Genomic DNA, 20,366 nt, shown 5'->3' on the forward strand with positions numbered 1-20,366 from the left:
AAAACCGATAGAGAGGTAAGTACACTGTCAAGATTGTACATTTGAGAGCTAGTGCCGGCGCAATACAAATATTCACAATTCAACGTGACGTCACAAAAATGATGCTGAAGTCAGGTCGCCGTCATTAAGTACGGAACGGTCTTCCGTTGTAGTTCTGCGAAGAGTAGGACTTGTGCAGATAGATCCCTCTGAAAAAAGAATCAGAGACATTGTAAAACAGTGACTGAGTGTTACTAAGCGTTTCACATACATATCTATATATTAATACGTGAAGCAAAAACTTTGTATCCCTTTTTACGAAAATTGCGCGGACGGAGGAGTATGAAATTTTCCACACTTATAGAGAATATAGACAAGAAGTGCACAATGCTAATATTTTTTTAAAATAATGCATAAGAGATACATTAAATCAATAAAGGAAACATTACACACACTACATACCATGTATTTGACGCACACACGCATGCGTACTATTTATTGTCAAACTTTTGTTTTTGACGTCTGTTGTCAAATTGAGAATAGTTTAAATATTGTTTGTCTTTGTTAATATTTTTTTATAGTGTAGTCTTGGCCAAATTTTTGATTATTGAAGTATAAAATACAATCGTAATAGTGTACAAACTTACAATTCCAATTAATTATAGTCGGATATCGACTACTGTGGGACCTCTTGTTAGGCGTGTCATTTTATGTAAACGAAACCGGGCACGCATTGGAAAGTGTCACGAGGCGTGCGTATAAACGGCAAATCATTACAAACAACTATTAGGTAACGATCTTTGTCGAGTCGAAACATTCTTTGAATGTATTCATGAGAAAACTAGTAGGTATTCAATATTACTTTTACGTTGCAATCTCGCGTTTATTATGTTGTTTATACCAATTTTTTTCACTTTTTATATCTTTACCTAATCATTATTAATCTAAGGGGCTATTCCAATTTTGCGCAGAATACTAGATGAGTTCACGGGCCTCAATCTAAGAGAATTTGCCAGCACTAGCCCTAGCAAGGGCAGTGCTTCGCCAAATCTACTACCGGATCCGAATCACGACCCACTGAGAAAATCCGGCCAGAAACTCAATAGGGTTTTTTGTCGTTTCGAACAATTGACAGTTCTCGTGGTCGCGGACGACATATATTCGTGGACATTTGAATATTGTGCTAACCACCGGCCTGATCTGGAGCTATCTTAGGGAGCAACCGCAAGACAGGGTCAAGTGGAGACAACTTGTGAGGGCCCTATGTACCAGACTACTAACGTATAAATTAGAAAACTGTGGTCACAGATAATTCGTCTGAATAGTGGCTTTAATTATGTCTGCGTCTCGGGAAAACTGGAGAATATACTATCTTTAGTAGATTATAAGGTTCAGAATGCTATATTTTATCCTCTATCTATTCGCCAGTGACTCGCTTCTGAACTTCAGACAATATAGAAATCTAACGAGGTACTTGAAGAATATCGCTTCAACACCCCAACCTAACGCGAAGCCAGATCGCAGCAGAGTCAACGACCACTACGCCTCTCGGATTGCCAGTAACACCGGCAATAAGTACCAGCATTTATTCCACGAGCACAGTATTATTACCTGATTTGAACGCATGACGCGTCCGTCAATCATCGTCACATTCGCATGCAGCTAAGCAGAGAGAAACTCACCACTGCGCTCGGGGAACTTGTAATTAACTCATCGACAGGACAGCGTAACAGACAAGCATGTACATTGGTAATGCAAAACGGCATACGGTTTCTACTATTTTCACTTGAATCATGTATTTATAATGGCGACGGACATGTTTTAATGTTGATTGAATACAGGCTCGAACAGAATCTGTTTGGGTTTAATATTGATTTAGTTAACAGTTTTACTGGTGGTAGGACCTCTTGTGAGTCTGCACGGATAGGTACCACCACCACCCCGCCTATTTTTTGTAGGCAGACGGGCATACGGCCCACCTGATGGTGAGTGGTTACCGTCGCCCATGGACTTCAGCAATGCCAGGGGCAGAGCCAAGCCGCTGCCTACCCCGCCTATTTCTGCCGTGAAGGGTGGGACAGCCGTTGTAACTATACTGAGACCTTAGAACCCGTATTTCAAAGTGGGTGGCGCGTTTACCTTGTAGATATCTATGGGTTCCAGTAACCACTTAACACCAGGTGGACTCTGAGCTCGTCCACCCATCTGAGCAATAAAAAAGCGACTCTAAAGAATCGAAGGTACTCTATCGGGCTGTATTATTTATGTGCGTTCAAACAAACAATCTAAATGTACTGTTTTCGTTGTGGTAATAACCAGTTTAAAACTACCCTCGGATTACGCAACGAAGCGGACATGAATTATCAATAAAAACGTAATGAAACTCACCGAACAAGTTCTACAGGACTCCGTATTTTTATCTCGGAACGAGAATACTTAGCTGCGTTTGAATAAGTATTTCCGACAGTCATCGGTTCTGTAATATCTAGCTTTTATTAAACGCTTTGATTTTATGAATTACTCAAACGTCAATTTTTTGACGGTAGGCCGCTGCTTGGCTCTGGCATTGCTGATGTCGAGGGGCGACGGTAACAACTCACCAGTGGGCAATAGTTTTGGTGGGCCTTCAGAGACAATTTTTTTTTTCCTACCTATGCTGATAGCCTTGAGAGGCTATTTCAGCTTCGCCCTAACGTTTGTAGGTGAGCTCACGGGGCTCAAACCTGACTACGATGCTAACACGAACCCTAGGAAGAGCCGTGCTTCTCAGAATCTACCACCGGATCGGAAACGCAACCCACTGAGAAGATCCGGCGAGAAACTCAGTGGGCTGTGTCTGAGAGTTAATTTACTCGTCGAGCCCTTCGTCGCAAGCGACGGGTTCGACTAGAACGGTGACCGGTACCTAAAAGCACCGTTAGTGGATCGGGAGGATCCGAGATGACGTGTGGAGACAATAACAGTTTCCTTTATGTTTTTATATAATTATTTTGTTACTCTCTTTTGTTGCACAATTGAGTGGCATATTCACTAGGTGAATAATCTCCATAAATGAAGATAAAAAAAAAGTGGGCAATAAAAAAAGAAAAAAACTAATAAATTGGTAAAGACGATTACTTTAAACACCCTTAAAGTTAGAGCGATCCATAAAATATTGAGATGGTTTTTGAAGACAATAATTACATAAGATGAACGCTTACGATTTCGACTACCAATACCGAAATGAAGTAATCCGGAAGCTTTATTTATTTATTTCAAAACATAATTGTCACAGGGAACCGGATTTATAAATCCTAATTGATTTTTTAAATTCCTTTTTTTTTTCATTAAGGTAAACTGTCTCAGTAGAACTTCAATTAGGCTTCGCGAGTTCGGCTCCCTTGGCCAAATATATTTAAATTATTATAATAAGACAAATTTTTATGTGTCCTTCCTTGTTATTTCGTTTCGATATGGTTGTCGAAGTCGTAAGCGTCTAGTTTAAGAATTAATCAAGCAATTTCATCGTCAACAATCATTTCGGTATAAGTACGAGATTTTATTGCGACTCTTGATAAATATCCAATGCCCATATCACTAACGTCGACATTAAACCGTTAATAATACGGAGAAATAAAAAGAAATGTTGCGATTTCGAAACTATTTTTTTTTAAATAGAGGCAACTTTAAGAAAACTAATTTAAATATATTTTTATACATAATATATCCACTCAGTTATTTTTTAATAATTAATAAAGATTCCGCTTTTCAATTTTATTGAAGTCGTCAGTGACAAAGAAAGTGGAATTGTTGCTTCAATAAATTTTTTTATCAGTGACATTTTATCTACGAACCAAGGATAATAACTAAAAACATAATTCTCCTGCCCTTCTCCCAGTCACCTGGGGTCGGCGCAACATGTTTTCTCCTTCCATACTCCTCTATCATATACCATTTCTTCGCTCACTCCCCTCTTACACATATCATCTTTCACGCAATATCCATCCATTTCTTTTTAGGTCTCTTCCTCTAACTAAAAACATGTTCTATTTCCTACCTATTTGCTGGTAGTATAAGCGGCTATCCCAGCTAAGCATGGCCGGTATTCACGGGCTCAACCTGAGGGAATTTGCTAACACTAGCAGTGCTTCGCAGGATCTAAAAATGAAATCCGAAAAATTATAATTTGCGTAATTACTGGTGGTAGGACTTCTTGTGAGTCCGCGCGGGTAGGTACCACCTCTCTGCCTATTTCTGCCGTGAAGCAGTAATGCGTTTCGGTTTGAAAGGTGGGGCAGCCGTTGTCACCATACTGAGACCTTAGAACTCATATCTCAAGTTGGGTGGTGCATTTACGTTGTATATGTCTATGGGCTCCAGTAACCACTTAAGACCCGGTGGGCTATGAGCCTGTCTACCCAACTAAGCAATAAAAAAATATGTAATATAATTTTAATCTAATTTTATACATAACACATAAAAACATCTAGTCCGAAAAAACACGTATTAATTTTAATTATATGAATATATCAGCACGTAATTGTAATTAAGTACGCTTATCTTATCATCAATGAGAACGTATGACGGATCGGCATTACCGTCTGGAAGTTGTCTACTTTTACTTTACTTTCACACTTTATTCATTCGACGCATTAAGGCGGGACAGTACCGCCAACTCGCCCTTTTCTGCCGCGAAGCAGTCAGGCATTCCGATGTAAAGGGAGGAATGTTCAGAAACCGTCGTGGCCTAAAGGATAAAACGTCCGGTGCATTCGTGTCGAGCGATGCACCGGTGTTCGAATCCCGCAGGCGGATACCAATTTTTCTAATGAAATACGTACTCAACATCTGTTCACGGTTGACTTTCACGGTGAAGGAGTAACATCGTGTAATAAAAATCAAACCCGCAAAATTATAATTCGCGTAATTACTGGTGGTAGGACCTCTTGTGAGTACGCACGGGTAGTTCACCACTCTGCCAATTTCTGCCGTGAAGCAGTAATGCGTTTCGGTTTGAAGGGTGGGGCAACTTGAGACCTTAGAACTTATATCTCGAAGTGGGTGGCAATCTCAAGGTTTGTGGTAACATTTACGATGTAGATGTCTACGGGCTCCGGTAACCACTTAACACCAGGTGGGCCGTGAGCTCGTCCACACATCTAAGCAATAAATAGAAAAAGAACTATTTCTGAAGTTTCCAAAGAAGCACTATTTTTATTTACACGATATTTATTACTCCATCATAGTGAAAATAGTTCATGATTCCTTTAACATTAACTATGAATTTGCTACCTCACTTGAACCATTCTCGGTCTAACCTCTGTTACGTTCATAACTATTTTTTGACGAACGTCTGGTGTAGTGGTAAGTGACATGGTCACTACACAAGGGGGTCGCGGGTTCGAATCCCACCAAGGGTAGATATTTGTATGATAAATATAAATGTCTTTTCCAGGGTTATGGATGTATATTAAGTATGTGTATAGTAAAAATCTTACATTTATTTCCGTTATCTGGTACCTGTAACACAAGTTCTTTACGAACTTATCATGGGACCAGTTAAAGTGGTTTAAAAAAAAAAAAACAAAAATTAATTAATTATTAATCACTTCGCTTCGAACATTCATGTATTACTCGTATAGAATAAATAATTATAGCATTATGTTAATCAGAATTCTGACACAGGTTATTTAAGTTTTAACGTGATACGTGATTTTGAAGTCGTCGTGGCCTAAAGGATAAGACGTCCGGTGCATTCGTATCTAGCGATGCACTGGTGTTCGAATCTCGCTGGCGGGTACCAATTTTTCTAATGAAATACGTACTCAACAAATGTTCACGATTGACTTCCACGGTGAAGGAATAACATCGTGCAATAAAAATCAAACCCGCAAAATTATAATTTGCGTAATTACTGGTGGTAGGACCTCTTGTGAGTCCGCGCGGGTAGGTACCACCACCCTGCTTATTTCTGCCGTGAAGCAGTAATGCGTTTCGGTTTGAAGGGTGGGGCAGCCGTTGTGACTATACTGAGACCTTAGAACTATATCTCAAGGTGTGTGGCGCATTTACGTTGTAGATGTCTATGGGCTCCAGTAACCACTTAACACCAGGTGGGCTGTGAGCTCGTCCACACATCTAAGCAATAAAAAATAAATAAAAAAATACTATCATAATTAACACCGAACCATTTTACGTAATCATTCCCTATATAAATATATTATCTATTGTATATCTTCTATCTATATATATGAGTCGTCTATTATCAAAGGTGGCAATCTGTGCATTTGGACAAAAAAAAATTATTGATATGTCAATACAGATTGATTTGATTATAATCGTCTCCTTCAAAGAATACGGTTCAAAACCTGCATTAAATAAAGGTTAATAGTTAACCTGTTATTTATCTAAGATGTCGTTCCGAAGAGTTTTGTGACTGCCAATGGAATACAAAGTCAATAATTCGTTTTTCTGATTTACCAATCATTGTCCAAAAGTCAGATTGCCGGTTTTGATAATAGTCGACTCATATGTAAGAATGAATTGCTGTTCGTTAGTCTCGCTAAAACTCGAACACAGCTGGACCGATTTGGCTAATTTTGGTCTTGAATTATTTGTGAAGTCCAGAAAAGGTTTAAAAGGTGAATAAATATGAAAATACTTGGGAATTCAATAAAAACAAAACAATTGTTTTTCCCTTGATGTTATTATGCATTACGAAGTCATGCGCGGGTCCGCTAGTATATTATAAATATTTAAGTTGTAGAATTATACCTAAGCTCAACTGACTCGCAATTTGCTTTCGTCACTTAAATTTTCCTTGTACTAAAACTAGCTTTCCAAGTTCGACGAATGGACTAAACTTTCTCGGAAGATTGCGCATTTGATAAGAGCGATATCTGTTTTATTAATATTTTGGATACAAAAAAACCGTATTCAATCAAACGAAACTATACAGCGATTTGTAAAAAAAAAACTAAACCAGACAATAAATTGATCATTGAACACGCGAACCAGTTTATTAATGTTACCGACATTAACGCATTTCGCGAAATTTCTCAAATCCAATTGACATTTACGGTAGAATGCCATTCTTGTTTGTTAATACATACATTTGAGGCTATCAGCGCAAAAGTGGCCTAACCCACAATTTTTCAAAATTGGTGCTTCTAATTTGCAATTTATTTGAGACTAGCGGCCCGCTTCGGCTCCGCTAGGGTCTTTAACAAAAATTTCAACGATATTTGACGTTGATTTATTTTTTAAAATAAAAGAACACTTATTGCGGCATAACTATAATAGTTAGCCATATGCTGTCGCGACACTTTTTGTAAATAATAATGTGCTCTACAAAATCATAGTACATTATTTTATTCTATCATAAATAGTTTTCGCAGGGCACGCGATGTAAAGAATATTTTAGGTAATTTTTTTACACCTTGGGTTACATTATTGGAGTTTTAGTAAGGATCCCTAATTTTTTTCAAAAAAGATTATAGCCTATGTCTCTCGGGAATAGTGTAGCTTTCAAACAGTGAAAGAATATTTCAAATCGGTTCTATAGTTTCGGAGCCTATTCAATACAAACAAACAAACAAATCTTTCCTCTTTTTAATATTAGTATAGACAAAATAAATTTTGGCGCCAAACCGTCCTATCCCTAGTTTGAGCGATAGATAACAGATTGCTTTGTAAGCATTATTTTCGCGCGTATCGTCTTTGCCTACGAGCAGTGTAAAAGTAAATTCAGACCTCGATATCTCCATACTAACTATGGCAAGCTTAGGCCACTTTTGCGCTGACGGCCTCATTTATGCGCGCCGTCTCTTACACAGCTTCGGTAATTGCGTGATCTTAACGTAATAACATTTCGCTGTACGTATTTCAATCGATAGCTGTTGTTAAATTTTGAAATATCACTTCTAGATCGGTGGTGGTTTTTTTTTTTTTTAATTGCAATCTGCCGATACTTTCAGCAATTTCTGCCAGTGTCGTGTTATGGCTACACATGGAACATTGTCGAGCTATTTAAACACACTTTATATTATGAAAAGTATCCAATTTTGGCAATAATAATGGCGCCTGGGACCAACACAAAATTAATGTTACTATAAACTTACATATTATAATAAAGATTATGTACAGAGAATAATGCACTACATATAATTATAATTTTATAGAGTTAGTAGTTATAAACTTAATAAAAGCACTTATATTAAGGGGGTCTGGGAATAGTGAGAGGAGGTGGCGGACATTTACCGGCCGTTGAATTTTCAGTTCGCTAATAACTTGGTCCCATATGAATGAGTTGTTCAAGCGACAATTGAGGAAAATGTGAAAAAATCGGTGGTGTTCTATTCGCTTGCGTACCGCTGTGAAATATATTTGCTACACACGCCTTTTTTAATTTTTCGCTTGTGTTTCTGTCAGTGTAGCTTAACTTTACAGATGATCGGACTTATTTTAAGCCACTAGGCGTAGTAGGGGTGACAATTTTTTTATTTGTTTCTAATAAACAATTTAGTTTCATGCTAAATATGTAGGTAGTTTACGATTTTTTTCTTGGTAAGCCGTGTTATAAGATTTTTTTAAGGGATTTAATGACCTGGTAACTAAAACCTTTAAGTCATGTCTTATTTTAATATGTATTCTTATTTTTATGAAAAATGATAATATGGAGTCAAATGAAATCAAATGAAGATGATTAATTTGAGACATTAATCAACTGGGATGAAATTAAATGAAATGAGATGAGATGATATGGGATAAAATATAATCTCAGTAAAATGGTGGTCATTTACTGAAAAATTTTCAGTGGACAGTTTGGAGGATCCCGAGAAGTTACGTCCAGCGGCTTTATTTCATTTTCTCACATTTGTGCACTTTCACAGATTTTAAACAGTTAATAAACCACCATTGTTACACATTTAAACCTGAAGAAACACTAAATAGACAAAATAAAAAAAATCACACAACTTCACTCCTCGCGTTCCCGCCAAAAAGTCCCCGTATTATCAACGAGTGTTTCTGGATATCTTCGTGTCTCATTCCGCAAGATGTTTGGTCAGGTTCGAAGAGCAAAAGCCCTTATTATAAACATGTGAGGGTTCATCTTTTTGTTTCGACATCTGCATTCTGAGTCACCGTTTAAAAAAATCACGGTTTTTATCTGATTATTTAATTGAGATTAATTCAACACCTATACATCAGTGATCAGCCATTTGACTTCTTCGGACTGGGTCAAGCGACACTACCGCAGTCCGATATTACTCTTGCAACACCCTTAACCGAATTGTCTTAGTCAATTGCGTGTGCAATAGTTTAGCTAACACAAAACGTTACACAGTAACGGGTCGTCGTGTAAGGAATGCAATTTTCAATTCATATTCACGACACACACCGTTATTACTGTTGGCGTTCATAATAATTATTGTATTGCATAAGAATACCGTAGACGTGGATTGTATAGAAATGAATTTAACGAGGAGGCTAGGCGCCAACTAACTTTAACTTAAGATCCCGCTAAACGTTCAATTACTACTTGTTCATAGATTTAAGAAAACTGTCAAGGAACGTTTGTGCAACAAGGCAAATTTTTTTTTTTTATTGCCCTTGTAGGCAGACGAGCATACGGCCCACCTGATGGTGAATGATTACCGTCGCCCATGGACTTCAGCAATGCCAGGGGCAGAGCCAAGCCGCTGCCTACCGAAAACTGCATATTATAAAGTTAAGGATTATTTACTAGATGGCACTACGTGGGAATGAGGCGCTCGCTCCTGGCCTTTTCATTTTTCATTATTATTATTATTTATTTGAATTGTATTTTTTGACTTGTTTTTTCCTTCATTGTAAATATTTTTATTTATTTAAAAAAAAGAAAATATTTGAGAAAAAAAAAAGCCCGCTGAGTTTGTTTCGCCGGTTCTTCTCAGGACTGTGGCTTTTTTTGGAACCGGTGGTAGAGTTAACATTGTTATTTGTATTTTGACATTCAACAAGTATGTAAAACTGACATCTAAGTTGAAATAAATGATTTTGAATTTGAATTTGACCGACTTCAAAAGGATTACAGTTCGATAAGTTCTTTCTTTGATTGCAGACTGAGGGACATGCTCAAGTGGTCACCAGAGTATACATGATACAGTACTAGAGTACACATGAGGTCTAAATTTCAATAGTATATTTTTTAATGCATAGACCAATTGACGAAGTCACGGCTCATCCAATCTGACTAAGATTGTTAATTCCTCTGAGGGAGTCCGTATAGAGTCCCTTCTTTATTTCGCGGGAAAATCGTGTTTTTAGATCACTCATAATTAAAACCACAGTTGATATAATAGGAGTTTTATTGTCGCTTACACAGTTCTAAGTGATACACATTATTTTTTTCGTCTTATGTATTTTCGGCGGTAAAAAGGCCCCGTGTCACAGACTATCTTCTTTTTTCCACTCGTGCGTTCCGGCTTACGCATCATAATAAGGTGCGTTCTTAAACGCCACACCTCTTTACAGTGATCTAAATATCGGATGTATTCACTTTAAAATACTCCATTGTTTTACATATCAAAATGAAACCTCGCACTGGGAGACCTTATACCACTAACCCGGAGCTGGATGGCGCTATTCCTCCGTGACAGACATCAGCAGGATGGTGGCACCTACTCGTGGGGCTCGCAGGACGCCCCACTAGACACCATCACGTCGCAATATCTATTTAACTTTAAGCATTACTACAGTCGATGTCGCCCTAAACACGTCATTACGAATTCTCCCGATCCATTAACGGTGCTTTTACCACAAGCACCGGTCACCGTCTTCGCCGAACACGTCGCTTGCGACGAAGGGCTCGACGAGCGAATTAACCTATAGACACAGCCCACTGAGTTTCTCCCCGGATCTTCTCAGTGGGTCGCGTTTCTGATCCGGTGGTAGATTCTGCGAAGCACTGCTCTTGCTAGTGTTAGTGTTAGCATCGCTCCTGTTTGAGCCCCGTGAGCTCACCTACTAGTTAAGGTTACACTGAAATAGCCTTTCAAGGTTCAGATTAGGTAGAAAAAAAAATTACTACAGAAAAAAGCTTGTTAGCATCGCAGAGCTCGCAACTCGATCACTTGAAAATCATTTCAAACGGCAGATATAAATCTTCACACACGCATATAGTTGGATCACGGAGCACGTAGCGTCTAGTTTAGTGCCCTTCGGCGCTACAAAGGGAATTGCTTCATTTCGTATTGATATTCCGATCGGGTGGGCGGCCTGTTATTTATAGGTAAAATACTTACCATCGATCCCTTGATAATTAAAGAGAATAGTTTTTTCAATTTACTAAAAAAATAAAGAAAAGGGGAGAGAGAGAGAGAGAGAGAGAGGGAGAGAGAGAGAGTATTCTTTATTGTACACCAAAAAGCAAATAAACAGTGCGATACATTAAATACCAAAAAATTTACAATTGGCGGTACTTACAATAGGAACTTCATATAATAGGATGGACATAATGACGTCACTGCTGAAACGAAATGGCCGTGCGAGAGAAACAGCAAGACGTTCAGACTTGTACAAGACGTATGAAATACACTGGACAACTAAACCCGCGACACGACCGATGCAGCATCCAAAACACCATCGAAAACAAAAAAACAAAAAAATTGCGTAATTACTATACAATTATGACAATATAGGTATTCACTTTGTGATGAGCTCCATAGCTCCCGGTCACCGTTCTCGTCGAACCCGTCGCTTGCGACGAAGGGCTCGACGAGTAAATTAACTCTCAGACACAGCCCACTGAGTTTCTCGCCGGATCTTCTCAGAAGGTCGCGTTTCCGATCCGGTGGTAGATTTTGCGAAGCACGGCTCTTGCTAGGGTTCGTGTTAGCAACGTCATCAGGTTTGAGCCCCGTGAGCTCACCTACAAAAGTTAGGGTTACGCTGATATAGCCTCTCAAGGCTCTCAGCTTAGGTAGGAAAAAAAAAAAAAAGATGAGCTCCTGTTCCTTACCTATTCGCTAGTAGCTTCCTTAGGCTAAGTAAGGCCTTAGGTAGGTAAGGAACTGTAAGGTCTGTGTAGCTGGAATAGCACCTTTGCTATTCCAGATACACGCGGACGGGTTGGTTAGCTCACGGACTCAACCTGGAATACGCTAGGCCTAGCAAGAGCAATGCTTCGCTGAATCTGCCAGCGGATCGGAATCACGACCCCCTAAGATCCGGCAAAACACTCAGTTGGTTGTGTCTATGGGTTAGTTTGCTTGTCGACGAGCTTCACGAGGAGGGTGACCGGTGCTTAAAAGCACTGAGAGTGTATCGGGCGACGACAGCTCTGAGTTGCTCCGTCGCCCGGGTCCGATAACCACTAAACACGAAATAGGCCAGGACTTCATTCGCCCGTCTAGACAATAAAACAAGACAAGATAGATAACTTTCAACGGCCTTAGCCTATGTTCGTATTGGTGGTAGGACCTCTTGTGAGTCCGCACGGGTAGGTACCACTACCTCGCCTATTTCTGCCGTGAAGCTGTAATGCGTTTCGTTTTGAAGGGTAGGGCAGCCGTTGTGACTATACTGAGACCTTAGAATGTATACCTCAAAGTGGGTGGCGTATTTACGTTGTAGATGTCTATGGGCTCCAGTAACCACTTAACACTAGGTGGGCTGTGAGCTCGTCCACTAATCTAAGCAATAAAAAAAATGACGTATTGATGTATTGACGGATGACGATAAATATTTCCTAACACTAGAGGTCCCGCAGTAGTCAAAATTCGACTATAATTAATTGGAATTGTAAGTTTGTACACTATTATGATTGTATTTTATACTTCTATAATCACAAATTTCGCCAAGACTACACTATAAAAAATATTAACACAGACAAACAATATTTAATCCATTCTCAATTTGACAACAGACGTCTAGAACAAAAGTTTGACAATAAATATTATGCATGCGTGTGTGCGTCAAATACATGGTATGTAGTGTGTGTAATGTTTTCTTTATTGATTTAATGTATCTTTTATGCATTATTTAAAAAAAATATTAGCATTGTGCATTTCTTCTCTATATTCTGTATAAGTGTGGAAAAATTCATGCTCCTCCGTCCGCGCAATTTTCGTAAAAAGGATTACAAAGTTTTTGCTTCACGTTTGATCGAAGCTTCACGTATTAATATATAGATAATATGTACGTTTGGTGCGTAATTTAGAAATGTATGTACCATATTATCTGCATTACAGTAGAGGACGGTGATCGTCCGTTGGAATGCGCGGTCCGTTCGAAGTTTTTGCTCCCACACCACTTTCACTACTACGCAATGAATGATCGGAACTTCTTGTAAATATTTCGTATCACTCCGACTCATCATAATTTATTAAGACTACCCTCGCCCCGCATTACGCCAGCTGACGATGACAAATACCTTCTCCGAAACATTAACAATGCGAGTATAGAGTATCATTTCGATCTAACGAAAAACGCGTGTAGATTACAGAGAACAGATATTCATTAATACGCTTTTATTAGCTTCAGAAGTATGTATGTTTGTAACGGAATCTTTGAACATGATTTTGACCCCCTTCAAAACGTCGGATTAAATCGAAATTTGGTACACTTATTAAGGACTGATAACAATACAATATTTAAAAAAAATTAAAATAATTGAAATACAACTAAAAAATGAAAAATAAATAATACGCTTTTATAGAAAATCCAACAAAAAAATTGAAAATAAATCTTAATAAATTTGCATTAAAAATAGTGTAAGAAAAAAATTATTTTATTGTAAAAAAGCGTGGGCACCCCACGCTTTTCAGGACATTTATCAAAATAACCCTTCTACTCACATCTGTTCATAAAATATTTATAACTACTGATACCATGCCGCTTTTTTTTACAATAAAATCATTTTTTCTAACACTATTTTTAATACAAATTTATTAAGATTTATTTTCAATTTTTTAGTTGGATTTTCTATAAAAGCGTATTATTATTTATTTTTAAACTACATATTATTTATTTTTTCACTAAATAGATGTGATATATTTCGCTGCTACCCGTCAGAGATATGAAAGATTTACCGGAAAAGCCTGCAAACAGCAATTAGGCATCATTTTCGGTATAATTCTGCCTATTTCTGCCGTGAAGCAGTAATGCGTTTCGGTTTGAAGGGTGGGGCAGCCGTTGTAACTATACTTGAGACCTTAGAACTTGTATCTCAAGGTGGGTGGCGCATTTACGTTGTGGATGTCTATGGGCTCCAGTAACCACTTAACACCAGGTGGGCTGTGAGCTCGTCCACCCATCTAAGCAATAAAAAAAAAATAAAAAAAAAATTTCTATTACAACAACCAAATTCCTTTTGTTTCAGGGCTCTGACCCTCGGGTGGCGACATGTCGCGGGCGACTGCAGACCAGGCGGTGTCAACTGAACCAAGAGATCAACAAGGAGCTGAGGCTACGGGCTGGCGCTGAAAACCTGTTCAAGGTAAGAGCTTCAAACGATCCGACCATTCCGGGAGGAGGTTAATGTTTGTATTTCCCGAATAAGAGGCTTCTTTTTTGACGTGATGTCTTATAATTCGATGGAGCCGGCTGCACGCACGAAAAAACATGACTCGTGCGGCGTTACCTCGCTCTGAGGCGTTCCATTTAAGGCTTTAAGTGCAAGCGAGAGCGCGCAACGAGCGACAAAGAGGCACAATCGGCCTCCGCGTTCGGCAGCGTTCGACATCTGTCTCTCTCCTACTTGAGTGAGCGATGCATCCGCGTGGACAGCTGCTATACAATAATACATTTACATAAATATCTATCAAACAAATAAAATTAAAATTTTCTTTTGAAAAATGAAACCATTCCATCAGTATTTTCTTATGACGTTGTCACGTTCAACTATCGTCAGTAAGCCGACTTTACAGACAACCGATTTTTTATTGTTTAGATGGGTGGACGAGCTCGCAGCCCACCTGGTGTAAATTGGTTACTGGAGCATGGGCTCCATCTACAACGTAAATGCGCCACCCACCTTGAGATATAAGTTCTAAGATCTCAGTATAGTTACAACGGCTGCCCTACCCTTCAGACCGAAACGCATTACTGCTTCACGGCAGAAATAGGCAGGGCGGTGGTACCTACCCCGTGGTCTCACGAGATGTCCTACCACCAGTTCCTTGTCTAGAATGTACCAAAGCTTATAAATATCCTTGGTTACGTTATGACATATCCTTTTTCAAACGAGGCTTGTGGAAAGCTCTTAACGGTAGGCAGTGGCTTGGCTCTGCCCCTGGCATTGCTGAAGTCCATGGGCGACGGTAAGCACTCACCATCAGGTACGCCGTATAGTTGTGTTCCTCCTACAAGGGCAATAAAAAAAACCGCGGACATAGTTACGAATTCGACGAGAAACAATTTGTCGGCAACACGAAAGCAATCGCCCCGACACACGTAACGCCACAGTAACGAAATACCGAGACACTTTCACTTAAATGGCACGTGTCGATTAATTAAAACACGTTTCATACATTATGAACGTTCAATATACACGTTCAACTAAACATTTTAATGGTTTCTTAAATTACAATATTAACTAACTAAATATAACTAAATATTTACTAACAATCACGCCACGTTAACTGGTCCCGTGATAAGTTCGTAAAGAACTTGTGTTACAGGTACCAGATAACGGAAATAAATGTAAGGTTTTTATTATACACATACATATGTTTAATATACATCCATAACCCTGGAAAAGACATTTATATTTATCATACAAATATCTTCCCTTGGCGGGATTCGTACCCGCGACCCCCTTGTGTAGTGACCATGTCACTTACCACTACACCCGACAGCCGTTATATTATTATATTATTTAATGTACATGTTATTATCACACACCATTAGTTCGAACGGAATAACCGACTTTTAGTCAACTCAACATCATTGTAATAATTATAATATTTATTGAATTAAAACTTCATTTATTTATTTATTTATTTATACTTTATTTCAGTTTTTTTTTAAACCATAACATTTTGTTAGTGAGAATTACTTGTAAACTATGTTAGTAACTTAAAAAATCTAACACATAACTATCATTATCTATACTAATATATAAATCTACAGTGGTTGTTACGGATGTTCCGTTATAACTACTGAACCGTGCATCCGATTGACTTGAAACTCGGTATCCATGTAGAAAATACATGTACTTAATGGATAGGCTAATATTTATATGAGTGTTGGACTCCCTACACCAGTTGCGGGGGCGTTAATGATGAGAATCTTTGTGGGGGTGAGAAATAATAATGTTAATTTTAAATGGCCAGCGAAGCGGACGGGTACAGCTAGTATCATTTTATCATTATATACACTTTATACCATTACATTTGTTTTTTTTTTCTCCTTCCAAGTGCCTGCTGCAAAGGCTATGATCTGCTATTAATCAGCAGTCCCTCGATCTTGCTTGATATGAATTTCAAAAGACTGTCACGGACTTGACGCAATAACGATGCACTTCTCTTCCGCATTATTGCAAAGAAGTCATCCGTGTGAGATGTCGCAAACATTGTGGATGCACTACAAAAGAGCGGCAGTGACAACATTATCCTAAACGCATTATTATATTGAACACGTAGGGTATTGTAAGCTCTCCGTGTATGATTGTATGATGTTTGTTCCAATTCGAACCAATGGTGTGTGTTTTTTTTTTTATTTATTAACTTGTAGACTGACCAGCATACGGCCCACCTGATGGTGAGTGGTTACCGTCGCCCATGGACTTCAGCAATGCCAGGGGCAGAGCCAAGCCGGTGTCTACCGTTTAATACTCTCCACAAGCCTCGTTTGAAGAAGGACATGTTATAGCGCTCGGGAAACACCGTGGAGGGGAGCTCATTCTATAGCCGGATGGTACGAGGCAAAAAAGACCTCTGGAAACGCACTGTGGATGACCGCAGTGGCTCCAGGTAGTATGGATGAACTCTACTCCGGTGGCGGGCGGTAAAAACGAGGTGCCGGTATTATCTCGAACAATTCCTCAGAGCACTCCCCATGGAACATACGGTACAAAATACAGAGGGAACCGAAGTCCCTCCGCAGACCCAGAAGTTCCAAACCAAAAGCATTTACATTTAAGATTGTTACAATTAAAATACCTATTATAATTTAAAAAGCTGATGCTTCTCATCGAAGCTCTCATTTGAATTGTGAGATCTTGATCTCAACAATAGTTTTTTGGGTTATTCTTAATTGACTTGGACCGTATTGAAAATAATGATAAGTAGGAACAAATCACGCACAGTCATCCGATTCTAATTTTAAGAGTATCTGTGTAGTGGGCACCAGAGGCTGACAAACATACTTATATACGTTTAAATATATATGAATGATGAATGAGAGATGATGACCACGCTCTGCTAAGGGTGCAAACGACTGAGAAGAAGAATATACATACTTTTTTATTGCTCTTGTAGGCAGACGAGCATACGGCCCACCTGATGGTAAGTGGTTACCGTCGCCCATGGACTTAAGCAATGCCAGGAGCAGAGCCAAGCCGCTGCCTACCGTTAAGTAATCTCCACAAGCCTCGTTTGAAGAAGGATATGTCATAACATTTCGTTTCCACTGAATATACTGACGCAGATATTAGTGACAATGATGTATCCTCTATCGAAGGGACCTTCTGTCGAAGGGCTGTATTCAGATTAATTATATACTCATTGTATCTTTGGTTAAAAGTTATGCGTTATAATTCACAAAGACTTACTGGTGGTAGGACCTCTTGTGAGTCCGCACGGGTAGGTACCACCACCCTGCCTATTTCTGCCTTCGGTTTGAAGGGTGGGGCAGCCATTGTAACTATACTGAGACCTTAGAACTTATATGTCAAGGTGGGTGGCGCATTTACGTCGTAGATTTCTATGGGCTCCAGTAACCACTTAACACCGGGTGGGCTGTGAGCTCGTCCACCCATCTAAGCAATAAAAAAAAGCCTTCCACAGATGGCCATTAGTCCGATCATACTCATTATATCTTTGGTTAAAACTTTTGCGTTACGTTCGAAACCAATCCGTTGGAATTTGAATTTTTACCACGGCAACACGGGTCGCGATTTGACGGTGCCTTCGCGATTTGACATCTGGCACTTTGTCTTGCTTCTCGAACGGGACGGTACCCGCATATGTGACGATCTACGATACGGTTTGCATTATCACTAATCCTTATCCATTCCTGCCCTAAACCCTTCTCCCTAAGTGGTACGGCGTGAGACGACGAGGTAATCGGTTCCGGTGAGTGATTAGATGATATTTTGTTAAAATAGTACATACGGCGCCGCGGATCGCGATACATGTTCGACGCGTACCTCGTGCTGGTTTCCGGAGCCCTAGGCTGCCACGAGGGCGCTGGGTTCGGATCGATGTTATAATTCACAAAGGCTTCCTTCCACCAGAGGTCGGGTAGGAACGAGAAGCCAAACAACGCTAAATATATCTTACTTAAACAACTCGTATTTCGGCGAAGCCTTCTGATGCGTGATGCTTTTTTCTTAACGTGCATCGACCGCTTATTATTGTTTCGCGTGTGATTCAAACGCCGCCGAACCGTAACCCCCCTCGGTCTTTCACCTCTGGCCTTGCAAGTTTGGGAAATACACGAGCATTCTTATAAAGACGATCGTTAGTACATTATTCGGCTTTACTTCACAATCACTCGACGGTGTGCTTAGTGAGAGTTTTTTAACGTTCTCGATAGCGTAAAAGTTAATGCAATTTGTATGGAGTTTGAAAGTTTGCCAATGTTTGCCGCTAGGGGCGCTGTTCGAACTCCATACAAATTTGAGTTCATTTTTACGCGATTGAGAAATTTAAAAAAATGGTCTTGAGAGACCATTTCAGCATAACCGGGAAAGTAGGTGAGCTCACGGGGCTTGTTGACGTTGTTGCTAACACTGACCCTAGCAAGAGCCGTGCTTCGCAGAATCTACCACCGGATCGGAAACGCGACCCACTGAGAAGATCCGGCGATAAACTCAGTGCGCTGTGTCTATGGGTTAATTTACTCGCCGAGCCCTTCGTCGCAAGCGACGGGTTCGACGAGGACGGTGACCGGTGCTTGGGGTACCTAAAAGCACCGTTAGTGGATCGGGAGGATCCGAAATGACGTGTTTTGGGCGACTTCGACTGTTTACTATTCGATCCGCAGGATCATTTTGACTGTTTTCTTTGCCCGTCATGATGTTGTGCACTCGGAATTCTTGCCTGAAGATTAAACAGTAAGAAAAGAACATTATTTGGGCGTTACACAGCATTTGAGACAGCAAATTGAACGAAAAAGGCCGGATTTGTGAAAAGATTCTTGCACCACTATAATGGATGGATCTTCCCAAAAAACCATCATTGTGAACGAGTTTTTCACCAAAAACTCAACAAATACTATAGACCACCTGCACCATTCACCAAATATGACTCCAACCGACTTCTATTTCTTTTCTTTACTCAAATTACCAATTCGTAACACCCGTTTTCATTTAGTAGAAGACATAGAGAAGTATTCGCGGTAAGTATTGCCCTTGATTGGCACACGGTATACGGGCCAGTTGATGGTGAGTGGTTACCGTCGCTCATGGACACCAGCAATGCCAGGGGCAGAGCTAAGCCGTAGCCTACCGTTAATTCATCTAAATTTATTATATCACCTTCAAAGTATGTGCTTTAAACGTTACATTAGCGCCAAGGAGTATACCAACCTTAAAAACATTTTTCAAGCGCTTATTTCGGAATTTAGTTCAGTGCTTTTATTTATTTATTTTTATTGCTTAGATGGGTGGAAAAGCTCACGACCCACCTGATGTTAATGGTTACTGAAGCATATAGACATCTATAAAGTAAATGACGCCACCCATTTTGAGATATGACTTCTAAGGTCTCAGTATAGTTACCACGGCTGCCTCACCCTTCAACCGAAACGCATTACTAGAAATAGGCAGAAATAGACAAGGTGGTGGTACCTACCCGTGCGAACTCACAAGAGGTCCTACCACCAGTAATTACACAAATTATAATTTTGTGGGTTTGATTTTTGTTACCCGATGTTGTTCCTTCACCGTGGAAGTCAATCGTGAACATTTGTTTAGTACGTATTTCATTAGAAAAATTGGTACCCGCCATCGGGATTCGAACACCGTTGCATCGCTCGACACGAATGCACCGGACGTTTTATCCTTTAGCCCACGACGACTTCAAATTCCCAAGACAATAAGCCCAAATTCCTTGTTTGCAGGCAACAACGAACAGAAAATTGCGGGAGACCGTAGCACTGGAGCTGAGCTTCGTCAACTCCAACCTCCAACTCCTCAAAGAGCAGCTGGCAGAACTGAACTCCTCCGTCGAACTCTACCAGAGCGATAGGTATGCAATACG

The 20,366-nt window shown here is 39.6% G+C and overlaps 1 protein-coding gene across 2 annotated transcripts in view; it reads left to right on the top strand.

Annotated features, from left to right (window-relative positions):
- Rhp (GTP-Rho-binding protein rhophilin) overlaps positions 1–20,366 on the top strand; it is a 132,456-nt gene that overhangs the window by 83,982 nt on the left and 28,108 nt on the right. For both annotated transcript variants that reach the window (XM_028183945.2, XM_028183946.2), the window contains 2 exons: positions 14,321–14,437; positions 20,227–20,354. In XM_028183945.2, coding sequence (XP_028039746.2) covers positions 14,321–14,437; positions 20,227–20,354 — 245 coding nt within the window. The remainder of the gene's footprint in view (positions 1–14,320; positions 14,438–20,226; positions 20,355–20,366) is intronic.

This window comes from Bombyx mandarina, chromosome 20, assembly GCF_030267445.1.
Source record: "Bombyx mandarina strain Sakado chromosome 20, ASM3026744v2".
Classification (NCBI taxonomy): Eukaryota; Metazoa; Arthropoda; class Insecta; order Lepidoptera; family Bombycidae; genus Bombyx; species Bombyx mandarina.